General features: G+C 48.3%; 1 protein-coding gene across 1 annotated transcript in view; it reads right to left on the bottom strand.

Moving 5' to 3' along the window:
• Positions 1–3,181: 3,181 nt before the first annotated feature.
• MED27 (mediator complex subunit 27) overlaps positions 3,182–13,903 on the bottom strand; it is a 63,537-nt gene continuing 52,815 nt past the window's right edge. The window contains exon 3 of the mRNA XM_011370032.2: positions 3,182–3,348. Within this exon, the coding sequence (XP_011368334.1) occupies positions 3,214–3,348 (135 nt within the window). The 3' untranslated portion in view covers positions 3,182–3,213. The remainder of the gene's footprint in view (positions 3,349–13,903) is intronic.

Raw genomic sequence — 13,903 nt, 5'->3', positions numbered from 1 at the left:
GACTCATTTCACCGCAGAGAATGGGGTGGGATTGACGCGACTGGTCTTCTGAGGCGAGATCGCTCGAGGAGAAGCTCTGCCAGGTTGTCATTCTCTTGGATCACTTGCTCGGAAAGAAGTCACCTGCAAGTCATGAGAACACTCCAGCACCCTGTGGAGAGGAGCTGACGACCTCCACCAACAGCCAGCACCAACCTGTCCGCCGTGAGTGAGCCACCTTGGAAGTGACCTTTGGACCCCAGTCCAGCCTTCAGATGACTGCAGCCCGGGCTGATCCCAGACAGCAAACTAGGAGAGACTCTGAGCCAGAGCCGCCCCGCGAGCCGCTCCGGATACCTGATGCGCAGAACAGGTGAGGGACTGTGTTTGCTGCTGTTACACACTGAGTCTGGGGCCAGCTGTTACGCAGCGATCGATAACTAATGCAGCAGCCTTGGAGGAGTTTCACGTGGTTTCATCAGGGACTTCAGGGGATTTTCTTAATGACAAAGTGATTTTATGGTTATGCCATTCTTACAATAAACATTTTGTAATTAGTGTTCTAATTACAATCCTAACGTGACTAATATACAGCTTTAAATACTCCATAGATCGAATTATACTACCTTAAAAATCTAACAATTATTTCACTAAATGTCGGGATGTGATACAGAATATGACAATAAAATCCTTTTTGGAGGTTGTTTTTTGTTTTAAAAATTATGTGTTGCCTATGCATAAAAAGTCTGAACAGTATCCATCAAAACCTTAACAATAACTTTCTCAGGATGATAGTATTTTTTTTAACTTTTTTTCCCCAAAATCTACAAAATGTATATTACTAGTGTCCTACATTTTAATTAAAAATTTTTATATTCCAATTAAAACAGTGGCTATGCATTATTGGGCTTCTATCCCTGACATCTAACACCATTAGCGGCACACAGTAGGTGCTCAATAAAACCGCAAACGATGACCTTTAGGGATATAGATCCTGCCTCCTGAACAGCAGTTCTATAAAGGGGTTCCAGGATAACGAAGACCAAAAAGCTCAATGATGTGAAGAGGCAGCAGTCAATTTTCACAGTCAACAGGCTACGGAAAGTATAGGAAATCATTTCGACGGTGTATTCTTAGGATGCAGTAACCACTTTTCTCTTTGAAACTGAGCATTTTGAGTGAGTTATTATAAATTTATAATGACAGTTGTGAACACCTCTTTTTTTTTTTTTTTTTGGCATGAGCACAGAGTCTGTTGATTGCCTCGGTGCTTAAAATAGTTTCTAAGTGTCCTCATAATAGCATGTCACCTGTAAACAGGTTTCAAGCCAATGCAAATTAACAAATGGTGAACAGATGGACTAAGAACTGACTTTTGTCAAGAGAGAGTTAGCAACACACACTTTTTTGGCTCTCGTCTTGTGGGACCATTAGAAAGTCTTTCACTTCTTGCCAAACGCCTTGCCTCGGCAGACAATCCGTGCAGGGAAACTGACAAGTTACGAAGCCCATTAGACTTCTGAGAGCTGAGAGTTGAGATCTGCAGACTCACCACATCGACACGTGAGAAACAACAAAGAGACTCGTGTTCATTAAGAAGCTTTCTGCCAACGAGTGAAAACTCTGTCTTGCATCACTCAAAGAAGCTGTCCCTGCAGACTCTGAAAGAGATGGCACCTGTGCAGGCAGCAGACAAAGCACTTGCTGGAGACTGGCTGGTTACGTTCAGTCTAACCCGGAAGCAAATCTTCACTGTGAAGAAGCCCCGAGAAATCACAGAAATGGTGGTCTAAGGGTGTCCTCCAGCAGGAGAGAAGGCCCCCGGTCACCCTGAGACCTCCCAGCGTCTCCCTGGCCTTTCTCCTCCTCATTCTCTGAGTTTCCGCCTATGTCATCTCCTTGGCGAGGCCTTCGCAGACCCCCCGATTTAAACGGTGGCCGCCACTCCTGGCCACCCCACGTGTTCGCTTCCTGAGCACTAATCGTATCCAGAAGCTACTGCATTTACTCATTGGTTTAGAGGTGCTTTTTCTGGTCTCTATCCCCCAGTAAACGAAAAGCTTCGGGAAGATGGGACCACGTCTGTCCTGCCTGTGACTGTATCCCCAGAGCCGAGGCCAGGGCCTGGCAGACAGTAGGTACGCTAAATATTTACTAATCAAACAGAAAATAAATGAAGGCAAACAACTGAGCCTCGTCTGCGAACGCTCCTCCGGACTGGAACGTTTGAAACATGGCGTGTGACGGAGGATGCACATGAAGGAGGGCGGAACAGGCGGCAGGACGGGCTGGGGCTGAGTAAGTCTGACGACCCTCTCAGGCGTGTGCGCAGACAGGAGAGCGGCCCGCAAAGACCGCGGCGCTCATGCCCCTGGCTCCGCGTCGCCAAGGGGGCCGCGGTCCTCATCTGCCAGGGCTTCGAGCACAAAACAGCCCAATGGGCAATCGACTGAATCATCTGGGGCATCTTAGAAGGGAGACTCCACCGCAACGGAAAACATCACCACCTGGATGAACCCAACGGATACATGCTGAGTGGAAAAAGGCGGATACAAAAGATTACATATTGTGTGATTCCATTTACATGAAGTTCAAGAACAGGTAAAACTGATTGTTCGAAGTCGGAGTAGTGAACTGGGAAGGGGAGGCGGCGCTATGTGGGCGGGAACAACGGGAGGCGCCCCACGGGACTCGGGAAGGGGCCCTGGGGCGCAACCCGGGTGGAGCTCCATGCAGGTGTCCACCTGTGGAAAACGTAGCAAGCTGCACATTTTATGACCCTCACAGTTCTCTCTCTTACTGGGAAAAACGAAAGCACATAGATGACCATTTTCAAAAAGGACAAGTGAGCCTCGCACTGATTCTAACGGCAGCTCTGCGGCTGTGGCCCGCGGCTGACCGGAACGCGCTCCTCGGCTGCCCCGTCAGTAAAACGAGGCCCACCGTACTTACCCTCCGCCTGTGGGAACGTGCCAAGGGAACAAAAATGAGCTACGAGCATCTTAAAACCCTAGGTGGAAAAGTCCCACACAACATACGTAAACCATGAACGGCGTTTAACGGCTTCATTTAAGACCTGTACGAAAAAAGTGACCTACATGCTTGGTTTCTAATCTTAACAGACACCTTCGTAAAAAGAAAGAAACAACTTTGCAAAAATCCCTTTCCATTGGCCAAAAACCTAAGCACAAGACAGAGATCGCCCGAGACGCAAGCACCGGTCAAGCCCGCTACTCACTGCGGCGGCAGGACCAGGGTGGTGGGCTGAGCCTTCGGCCGGCGCTTGGCGGACACCCCCATCTGGTTGGCGGAGCGTTTCAGCGACTGCTGGTTCAGGAGGCCGGAAGCCAGGCCGGCGTGGTACTGCAGCTGTGGAGAAAGACGCCACACAGGGCCAGGAAAATGAGGTCCGGTGGGAGCAGCGCGGCGGGCGAGGCTATCGACACTCGCTACGTCTTGCCCCTTTAGAACAGTTTAAACCGTTTCAAATACAGCTGTTCACATTTTGCGTCAAGGACTGTGTTCATAAGGGGACAGACAAACAGCGAAAGAAGCACGAATGAGGACGCTCACCACGGCGCCGCACAATGAAGGACTAGAAAGGACAGTAACTGGGACGTTGGTTAAAAGACAGCAAGGACTTTACAACGTCATTCCGTTGAACTGGGAGGGGAAGAACCCAAACAGGTTAGACTGTAGGGAGAGACACTTAAAAAACTGTTCTCTAAAATGTTGGCAGTGCATTTCCGAGCAGTGGAATTTGAGTAATTTTTACTTTTCATCACTATTCGCATATGCTCTGTGTAAGTGGTTTGAAAGCCTGTGCCATTTTTTTAGAAGGAGACCCAGAGGGTGTCCTCCTAGAGGAAGTGATCCGGGAACTCTTGCTCCTGTCTCGTCCTGATGCAGAGAACCAGGAGCCTAGGCAGCGCCGACCGTTAAGTTCACAAGTGTATTTGACAGCGAAGTATACGCGTGGGCACAGGCTCGCTGGAGAGAAGGGGATGGAGCTACTGGGCTACAGCGAGGCAAGGAAGCGGCAGGCCTTCAACGGGCTCGCGGCCGCCTTCCTCCGCTCCGTTCTGGACAGACCGCTGAGCTTCCAGGTTACCTGGGACACGTCACTTTACTTCTCTAGACCTCAATTTCTCTCCTGAAAATGAGAAATAATACTGCCTAATTCTAAACCAAACAGGGCTTCCTTTTTTTAAAAAATCCACTTTGAGTTATAATTTACATAAAATAAAATGCACGTGTTTCAAATATACAGTTTGACGAGTTTTGGTAATGTATACACCTGTAAAGCTGCCACCCAATCAAGACATGGGAGTTTCCATCACTGCAGAAAGCTCCCTTGGGCCCTGCTCTAGACGATCCTCCACGCCCAACTCCTACCACTGGGATCTTCCGCTTTAAAATACAACCAATGCTCACTCGTTTTATCCGTTTCGACATTTCTACCTTCCTTTTTTTAATCCCATACTTGTATATTTTAGACCACAAGAGTTGTCATCAATCTCTCTACAAGAAAATGATCCTTGAAAGGTATCCCAATTCTGAACAGATGCAAATAAAACACTCAAATGTGAACATGCCAAGCTAAGAATTTGGACTGAGACCATTTATAACATCCAGTATGTTTCTTCCCCCTTCTCAAATTAAGCGAGGTCTTTCAAACGTTTATTTAGAATTAAGTGAACATACAAACAGTCATTCATTCTGACGCTCTGAATCAATTTCTTTGCGAAATGCTCTTCCAAGGATAGAGCTCCTCTGCAGAGTCAGCTGCATTCCAGCTCATGGTAATGACACTATGCTAGTGGCCACCGTTTCGGAGGGGCTGGGCCCGGGACGCAAAGGGCAGTAATGTTCTGAAAAACGAATGGCCTCGCCCAAAGCCAGTGGGCTGCACACGGACAGAGAGCGAGAGCAAAACCAAACCAAACCAAACCAAACGATCCGCTGCTTGAAAGCGGCTGTAAAATGAAGACACCCGGTGGCCCAGGAAGACTCAAACGCCTGTGTCTGGAGCATCCATGTTGCCTTCTAACAGCCTCTTGCCGCACGTGGTCGATCTGCGGCGGGAGCCTGATGGCTTCACGATACGAGACAGAGATATATCACGTTCATAATAAAAATGGAGCTCCGCGAAGGGTGGAAGAGGGGGGCATCATTTGGCTTTAACAACTCATCTTAGACCAATGAATTTTGCTCAAATTTGTTTTTCTCCTACAGATTTCTTAAATGGGAAATCAATGGAAGCAAGGGACAGTACAAGTTTGAAAGACAATGTTTCAAAATGTCAGCTACTTGGGTTTCGATCTTCCCCACCAGAATTTGCAATGAGTGCAATATGCATGGGGCTTTATGGAATTAAAGGGAAAGACAGCTTGGCAGGGGTCCCCTCTTGGCTCTCTGTTTGGCTCCTCTTCCTTGTATCTGATTAGGGTCCATGCAAACTCAGCCGTTCCAGCCCTGCTGACTCTTTGAGTGGAAGAGTCCTGCTAACTATGCAGAGTGGCAGGGTGATTCTGCCCACCTGGCATCGCTTTGATCCTCTGCTCAAACGAAAGAAAGAAAGACCAAGCAGAAATAAATGCCTGCTGACTGATGTCTGTCCGTCTTTTAAAGGGTTCCTTTAAAGCCTCTACCATCTTGGACAGTCTTAAGGTATAGCGCACCCCTAAGAGCACAGGGGGATGGAAGGACCCCTCATCCCAAAACTCAAAACCTGCCCTTGAAAGCTGACTCACAGTGATTAGGCGACATCTGTTAATCGTGTATACTTATCCCGGTTTCCAGGAACTCTGCTCCGACTGTCAAGATCTATAAGGGGCCCATTAAATATTTACCGAACCATCTTTATAATGGGAGAAAAGGTCAAAGTTAATAAAGCTGACAGGCAGCTCCTGTCCTGCTGCATTTACGCACCATTAAAGCACCAGATACCCTGTTCCATGAAACAGTTGAGATCTTGGAAAAAGTCCACTCAGCCAGTGGTTCTATGACGGCAGACGGGAGTTCAGAGCTAACCGGCCAATTAATATTAAGCACGTATCACTCCCCAAAACACTGCCATAAGTTTTCCATTCCAGGTTCTGTGATATTTTCTATAAAAATATATTTCAATAAACATACTTCACTCCAAATGTCTGTGGCATGGAAACAATTCTATTTCTGAAAGCGACGTATCAGAGTTCTAATGTGATTTTTCCATCCGAGATCAGTTCTCCACAAACCAGCAAGGATAAAATGAAAGGGGGAGAAATAAAACGATCTGTTCTTTTAACATCCACATCCTACGGCTGTGGGGAAAGGGAGCGCTTCCGTGGCGAGCTGGGGGCCCTCGGTAGTAACGGCTATTTCGGAGTTCTCTGGATTCTGAGGACATTTCTCTCAGTTCCAATCTCACTCTCTGTTACCGTCCACCTTCTATTTCCTATGACTGACCTAGGCTTCTTCTGTCAGTTCTCAACCTAGAGCCCTTTCTAATCAATTATGTCTACCAGTTTCTCTACACGTGGGTAGATTTCGACAACTCATAATGATCTGAGAAGAACGCCACTTAGAATTAGGAAGACCTTGGCTTCCTGAATATTTTTAAAGTAACACTGTTTTGGTAAATATTAAACATGCAAAAGTGCCAAGCGCTGTCAGGTGGGGTCCTGGTGAACCCTGATGGCCACACTGGGAGCCTTGGAAGAGCACTGTGCTCTGGGACTAGCGAGAGCTGTGTGACCTGCCACGTCCCACGTCCCTCTCTACAGAGCATGCGCGTTACGTCCTCTCCAGGGGCCACCTACCCCCCATGGCTGATCCCTCTGAGCTGCTAAGGGACTGACGCGGGTGTCTGGTTTCGCCACGAAGTGGTAAAGCAACGTCCCTACAATCTTGTACAGCAAGTTAACAAACCTTTTCCCTGGGTAGCCGAAGTCTTCACAGATCCGTTTTTTAAAGAAGTCCAAACTATTTTGACCCAAATTCCATTAGCTTTAATATGCTTCAAATAACAAATAATGTACACGAGAAGGAAATGATAGAAAAAGAAATTATAAAAAAAAATCAGCATTCAAATGCAAAGTTTCTGACTTAAATCTTGGGTTCAGAAAATCAGGTGAGTAATGATGCCTCGTCTTCCACATTGTTCTAAATGCTTCTACCTGCTCCAAAATAGATAAAGGGTCTGTTTTGCAATGGACAGAAATTTGAGAAGAGAAGGAAATTCATCATACTGATCACATTCGATATATTAATTAAGCCAGTGGCTTTCAATTAGGCCTAGTGCTTGAAAGCTGCAGTGTATGCTGGAACCTCCCTGGGGTCCCCGGCCCGGCAGCTCCTCACAGGCCGCAGCCGCCCATCCGTCATCTGGCCTGGATCCCGTGCTAGGAAGCCTGACATTCAAAAATCTCAAAACTTATAAGCGAAATCGATCAAGGTTTGACTCTTCCCACTATAAAGATCATTATCTCCTTCTCAAGGCTTCACCAAAGCTTCTGGGGGCGGGGGTCCCTTAACCTTAAGGGATGGTTCCCTCTGTTTTTGAAAATCCCTTTACGTATAATCACACATAAGTTTGTAAGGGACACTAGCAAGACACATTGATACCTCTAGTATCTAAAGCCTTTGGATGAAGAATGTGCTAGAACTAGGTTACCATGAACCCAGCCAGCTTAGACCAGACGGCCCCCAGGAGGGGAAGAAGAGGTCAAGAGGCGGGGAGCCCACCACCCCCCACTCCAGGCCCCCTGGCCAGTTTCCCGTCTCCGAGTGCAGAACTCCTGTCTGCAGGGGACCCGACACCCGGGAAGGCGGCTTGTGTTAGTTCTCATCCAGGAGTGAAGCCGGCCACCCAGGCAGACGTACTGACATTGATTACTCTGTATGCTCTACAGTGTCCTGGACAGTGCACTGCAGACGGGCGATGCGGAGGAATCTGTCGACTGAGACATGGAATGGCAGGTTGGAGGAAGTGCTGCGGCCTGGCCAGCCCTGTCACCGAAGCCAGTCTGGGAACGGAATGGCTTCATCAAACAATGCTCTGAAGGCTGGCCTCTTCAAAAAGCAAACGCACTGCTCTGCACGTGCTCGCCGTTGTGACAAAGCCACGACGGAATCCCCTCCTCCTCCTACGCTACCCGCCCCTAAGCGGGCATGTCAGACCCCAGGGCAGGCTCGAGTGCAGGAAGCGGCTTCCGCAGGGGCTGCCCGCAGACGACCTCGAGTCACAGAACTCTAGTGTCAGAGGAAAGCCCCAGAGAAGCCATTTCACACAACAAGTGACGCCAACCTTAACAGAGGTGACAGCCACACACGTCATAAGCGGGAAGTAGGCCCCCCGGGGTCCCCCTCACGTGCCCTCTTCACGGGGGAGTAAGCGTGCGGCATCTTTCTCAGCGGGGGAACTGGCCTTTGCTCTCTCGAAAAATCTAAACTCTAGACTCAGCAGTAACACATCTGACCCTGCCAGCAGCTTCGACACTGTTCTATGGTGGGGCAATTACGCCATGGTCCAATGGGTTCTTATAAGTTCTCTTACTGTCCTGGAGAACCCACAGGTATTACCTGTTGTCACGTACTCTCTTTGAGAATTTGTGTAATCATCATGACAGCGACAAGAAAGGCCACTATCCACGTAGTGTCACTTCCCCCTCGGGTCACTGACCGAAGCTCGAGTGTGTTGAAAATCCTTCCAAGACGCAACAGAAGATGCCCAAGCTCGCAGGCTCACTCTGAGGACACGTGACACGTGGATCAAGCCACACCCCATATGTCTGGGATGTGTGTATGTGGCACAGTGGGGGTAGGGGGGCTAATTTGAGATTCTCGTACAGTCATATTTCTCCTAAACCATCAACTTTCAACTAGAACCAAGATTTGTGCAAAACCAGGCACATTTCATCACCGCTTTGGGTTGCAAAGACCTTTGCCCCTCGTTATTGAAACACGTTTTGTTTCCAGCTAATGAGAAAAAACCATGTATTATGATAACGCTCCGGTTCTTCTTTTGAACATAACTCTAAGGAGAAAAACAAGCAAGCCTGCCTGGTATCCGTGCCAAGGAAAACAGCTACAGAAAAATACCATAAATCTAATTGTTTTGCTTGGGTTTTTATCTAAATATTAGATAATGGTATTAGCTTCTTTCTTCCTTTCATCTTCTAACGCTTCTTTCAAATAGCCAGTATTTAAAAAAAAAAAAGAAAAAGAAAAACAACCTTAGGTTTGAGCTTTTACGGGTAAATGATCTTTTCACTTGGTCAAAACAGCATCAATAAACCATAAGAAGGAAGCCTCCAATTTATTTGCCTATTTGTTCTCTACTGGGAAGCTGGACATCAGGCCTTTCAATTACTATGAAAGCAGGAGACCAAATTAGGGCCGAGCATCCCGCTCAACGGCAGCATCATTTACATGCTAAATGCCATTTGGGCTTCTTTTTTCCTATGTACAAATCCTCAAATGTCCAGACTTCACAGACTGTCAAAGAAGGAAACAGAGAGGATGAATAGCAGTCCTTTCTTTTCTTAGACATCTGTAATGTTTGGGGGCTGTTAGAACGGCTCCCCTGGAACACCCCAGAACTCACACTTTTATTAATAGCCCTTTCTCCACAACTGCTCCTGTTCACACCACAGCTGTACGCATGTCACCGTACGTCAAAGATGCCAATCAGCCGGAAGAGATATCACTCCTATCTCGGAACAGATTCGCTAACAAGGCAAAGTGTGACTGAGACTAAAAATGGAGGAAGTGACCTCCGTGGGGACTACGTGTCAAGGGAGAGAGAAAGAAGACAAAAGAGAGCAAAAAGGCGAGCAGCGAACACGGAGAGAAAAGACAGGAAGGGGCACGAGCACCTGGAGCTTCCCTGTCCCCAGTTCTCCGCCCCAGCGTTCCATACCAGGCTCTCAACCCAAGTGTCCCACATGGTCCTAGAGAACGATGCACAGGATCGCAAAGAAAGGCCATGTTGGAGGGTCACCTGGCCACTTAAAGAAGGTGCAGGCCGTCTGCTGTACACCTGAGACTAATATAAAATAACTGAATGTCAGGTGCAAGCAGGAAATATAAATAGGATCGAGGCGGAATCTGACAATGCACCAGTGAAGGCATCCTAACAGTTTATAGAAGGATGGTGACAACAAGCAAGAACATGCCCTCTGAAGAGGGACAACACAGCGGCAATCTTGTTCGCCATGCTCCTATTTGAGGAAGAAGTCTACATCACATGGGCCATCATGTTCTTATCTCCGACTAGGCTTGAACCACCAGAATAATGATCTATTTACACACGACACTCAATACCCAACAAAAACAATGCGTACTTGACCTTTCTCTGTTATTGACCAAAGACAAAAGTAACAGGAAAGAATGACACATCCTAGAATTAGCTTTCTACTTCCACCGGAAATGCCAAATACTAGCTTTTAAATGCATAATTAAGGCCTGGATCGACAGTCTAAAGTGAGGCTACAATTATGTCTAAGGCCCCTTCTAGCATTAAAATTATATAATGTTATAAATATTTCTCTATGAAAATGCAGTCTGAACTTGACTTCCTAACATAAAAATCAACAATGGTAGAATTTAAACGTGCTTACGAAGTGTAAACATTTCACTACCCACCAAGCGTCTCTAATTAAGGCGGTCGGTGAGGGGGTGGGGAAAGGTCTCTCTGCGATGCTTGATGCCTGGTAGTAGCTGAAACCTTGTAGGATGCTAGCGGCCTAACAGGTACCAGACGTTTATTGACATGCGATACTTTGTTTTTCTGCCCAAACCTGCATAGGGGAGGGAGGCACAGGAAGAACTGAATAGCCCCATACAATAGATATATCCCTGGATATTCTTTCCCCAAAAAGAAAACAGAGGCTTTTCAACTGAGAAGTGAGTAAAATGAAAACCAATGGATGCTTCTACGTCTCAAACCTAGACACTGAACGCTAAGTATTAGTCACCTATCTAGTTACCACTGAAAAGATTTCGGTCAAGAAACCAATAAACATTTTTTCAAATTACCAACCTGATAAACCTAAAATGACTAGGACTATTAGCTTCTTTTATGGATAGTAAAAGTCAGTTTAGATTGAGCTGGAGAGTTTAATCTTTTCATCCAATGTCACAAAATGACAATTTCTGCTTTATGCAGCCCTTGTCTGCTTCCTCTGCTTCCTTCCATAAGCCACGTGCCGATCGACTGCAAACCAGGGATGTGATCAGCCTTCCCTCCGCCCCTTGCCTACTTGGCACGTGAAGTGGGAAGAGGTAGGAAAGAAGGAAAGGTGGTCCAGGGAAAACCCAGAAGGCAGGAGAAGGGACGCAGGGAGCCACGCGATCCCTGACTGAAAAGATGAGTAACTGTGACGTCAGACAAACTGAAAATCACGCGAGGGGACGCGAGGGGACAGCAGCTTAGTCTAGAGGCCCGGGAGAGCAGGAATCAGGAACTGGGAGAGAGCATTCAGGAAGACACACCTTTCATCGATCGTTTTTAACGGCCGCCTTTTCCCTTCGCGATCGGGCGGAGTCAAGCCTGGAGGCTCAGAGCTGCGGGTGGGAAGTGGGTCCAAGGAGCAACTGCTTGCCCGCGCGCTCTGCCGCGAAGAGCGGAGGCTGAAACTCGGGGGGCAGCGCAGCCCGGTGGGGAGAAGGAGCCCTGCGGTCTCTCAGGCCCGGGTTCCGCCCAGCTCGACCACGAGCGCGTCTGGGCCTTGCTGGGTGCCACTTGTCCCCTGAGCCTGCTTCTTCGGCAGCCCGATCTGGAAAATGAATGTTGCTCTCACAGGGACGAGGCTGTTTTCCCGTCGGTGGCTTCATGAGCGCGTCCTGTCCTCCGCATCTGACCACGCCGCCACGGGAGGAGGTGTTCAGCCTCCTTTTAGATGGGAAGCAGCAGAACAGCCGCAGGAGGCAGGCGACGTGGTAGGTGCGGAGGCCGGACCCCAGCGCCCAGCACTCCGCAAACGCAGGCGGAGCTGCCCTTGTGATTATCAGGAGTGACTGGCCCAGACACTCGCCTCTTCCAACGCAAAGGCGAAATTTTCGCAAAGCTAATCACAATTATCTTCTTCTAATCAAATGCTGTCACTCTAAAGGCGTCAGGCAATAAACTGGTGAGGGTAGAGAAGAAAAGGAAATCAGGGACCCACGAGGTTCCTGAATGAGCAGCTGTGTTGAGGAGGAAACCCGACTCGACTCTGCTCGAACAGCGGAGGAAGAGCATCCATCACACTGGTGACGCCTCTCGGCCAATTCTAATCCCAATAAAATCAAGGACAGCCGTGTGAGGCCGGTGGGGCCACGGCGAGCCCTCCAAACGGAAGGCAAGCCACGGAGTCTGCGGGAAGCTCCTTCTGGCACACTGCGGAGCCTGCTCTTTGTAATCTACATAAACCTAAATGCCCAGGAAGTTGGCTCAACCTCGATGTATTAAACAATCAAGCTACAGAGCGTTTCTCATGCAGCCAACAAAGTACGCAGCGCCGGAGGATCGAAGTCTCTTCCCAGCCCCCCAGAGCTCTTGTCTCCTTCTTCACGGGGCTGCTGATGGCTGTTCATTTAAGTTCTGACTGTCTACACAGGAAGCACGAGACGGCAAAGCAGGTGTTGGCCTATGTGGGAGAATACGGGGCTGTGACTTCTTTTCTTTTGTAAGGAAACAAAGCAAAAGCCAAACATACTAGCGGTGGGTCTGTTTCATCAGAGTGAACTGTGTGCCGATCCACATGACCTGGGCGTGCTTTCTGCTCTTCCTCCTCAGAGAATGCGCAGAGGCAGGCGGGCAGCTGCCTGGGTCCTGGGTGTAACTCGCAGGTGTAACACTCCCTAACTGACTGCGTGACCCTGGGTGAGTTCCTCGGCTTTCCGGAGCCCCGGTTCTCTTCTCTGCCTGGGGATAATACTGCTTCTCAGTATTCCGCGATGACTCTGAAAGTGATCTGAGACTCTGCTGATAAAACCACGCTCCGGTTCCTGGAGTCGGTGAGGGCGAAGGACGTGGACGTGCTGCCAAGTGAAGTGGCTGGCGCGAAACACATAATAAATGTGAACGATGATTGTTATTAGTAGACTGAGGTTGCTGAGCCATTCACAATTAAACCGAGCTCAGGGGTGACTGAGCCAATGACTGGAAGAAGGCCTTGCTTCTGACAGAAACAAAACATACAAACGCAAAAAAAAAAAACAAAACACAACAAAAAAAACCATTAGAGGAGATGGACCAGTGAAAGATACGCCTGTTTCTGGATGGATTAAACCTGAGGAAGGGGCGTGTACGGGGATGGCCGGACTAACAGAGAGGTGGGCCCCTGCTCTGATGTGCAAGTTACTTTCTCCCACGAGGCTTTGCATCCCTACTCGAACGATGCAAATTCTGCTATGAAGAGCGAGCCAAGCAACCAAAACGGGGATCGGCAGCAGCCAGCGATGAATGTCCAAGAAGAAATACCAACAACAAAGCTATCACCAACCACATCCACCCAGAGGAAGGTCCCAGCTGTGGGAAGTCAGTTTCTTTGAGACCAGGGGCGGGAAAATAAGAATAGGTAACTTAACACATGCAATGTTTCCCTGTCACCCACGATACTAAATAGGCTGCCTTCTCCCTTAAGCACCCGGCACACAGGCGGTAAGAAAAGCTGAACCTTGTTCGAGCCAGCCCAGAAGCCTTTCTGAAACATCTTTCACAGGCTGACCACTGTACATTATAGTTCACTTTTCTGTGTATCTATCTTAACTCTTCTTCTAAACCACAGGCCCCGGAGAGCCAGAACTATCTCATACAATTTTACAAGCCCCAGAGCCCTAACAGAGGGGCCTACATGGATGTTCAATAAACATTTGCTGAGAAAGAGATGGCTTGATGGATGTAGAGCATGGTGCCAGACATGGATGGATCCACAAAGACATGTCCTCTGCTTTC

This window comes from Pteropus vampyrus, unplaced genomic scaffold, assembly GCF_000151845.1.
Source record: "Pteropus vampyrus isolate Shadow unplaced genomic scaffold, Pvam_2.0 Scaffold158, whole genome shotgun sequence".
Classification (NCBI taxonomy): domain Eukaryota; kingdom Metazoa; phylum Chordata; class Mammalia; order Chiroptera; family Pteropodidae; genus Pteropus; species Pteropus vampyrus.
The sequence above is the reverse complement of the archived record's forward strand: the minus strand, read 5'-3'. Positions and strand labels throughout refer to the sequence as shown.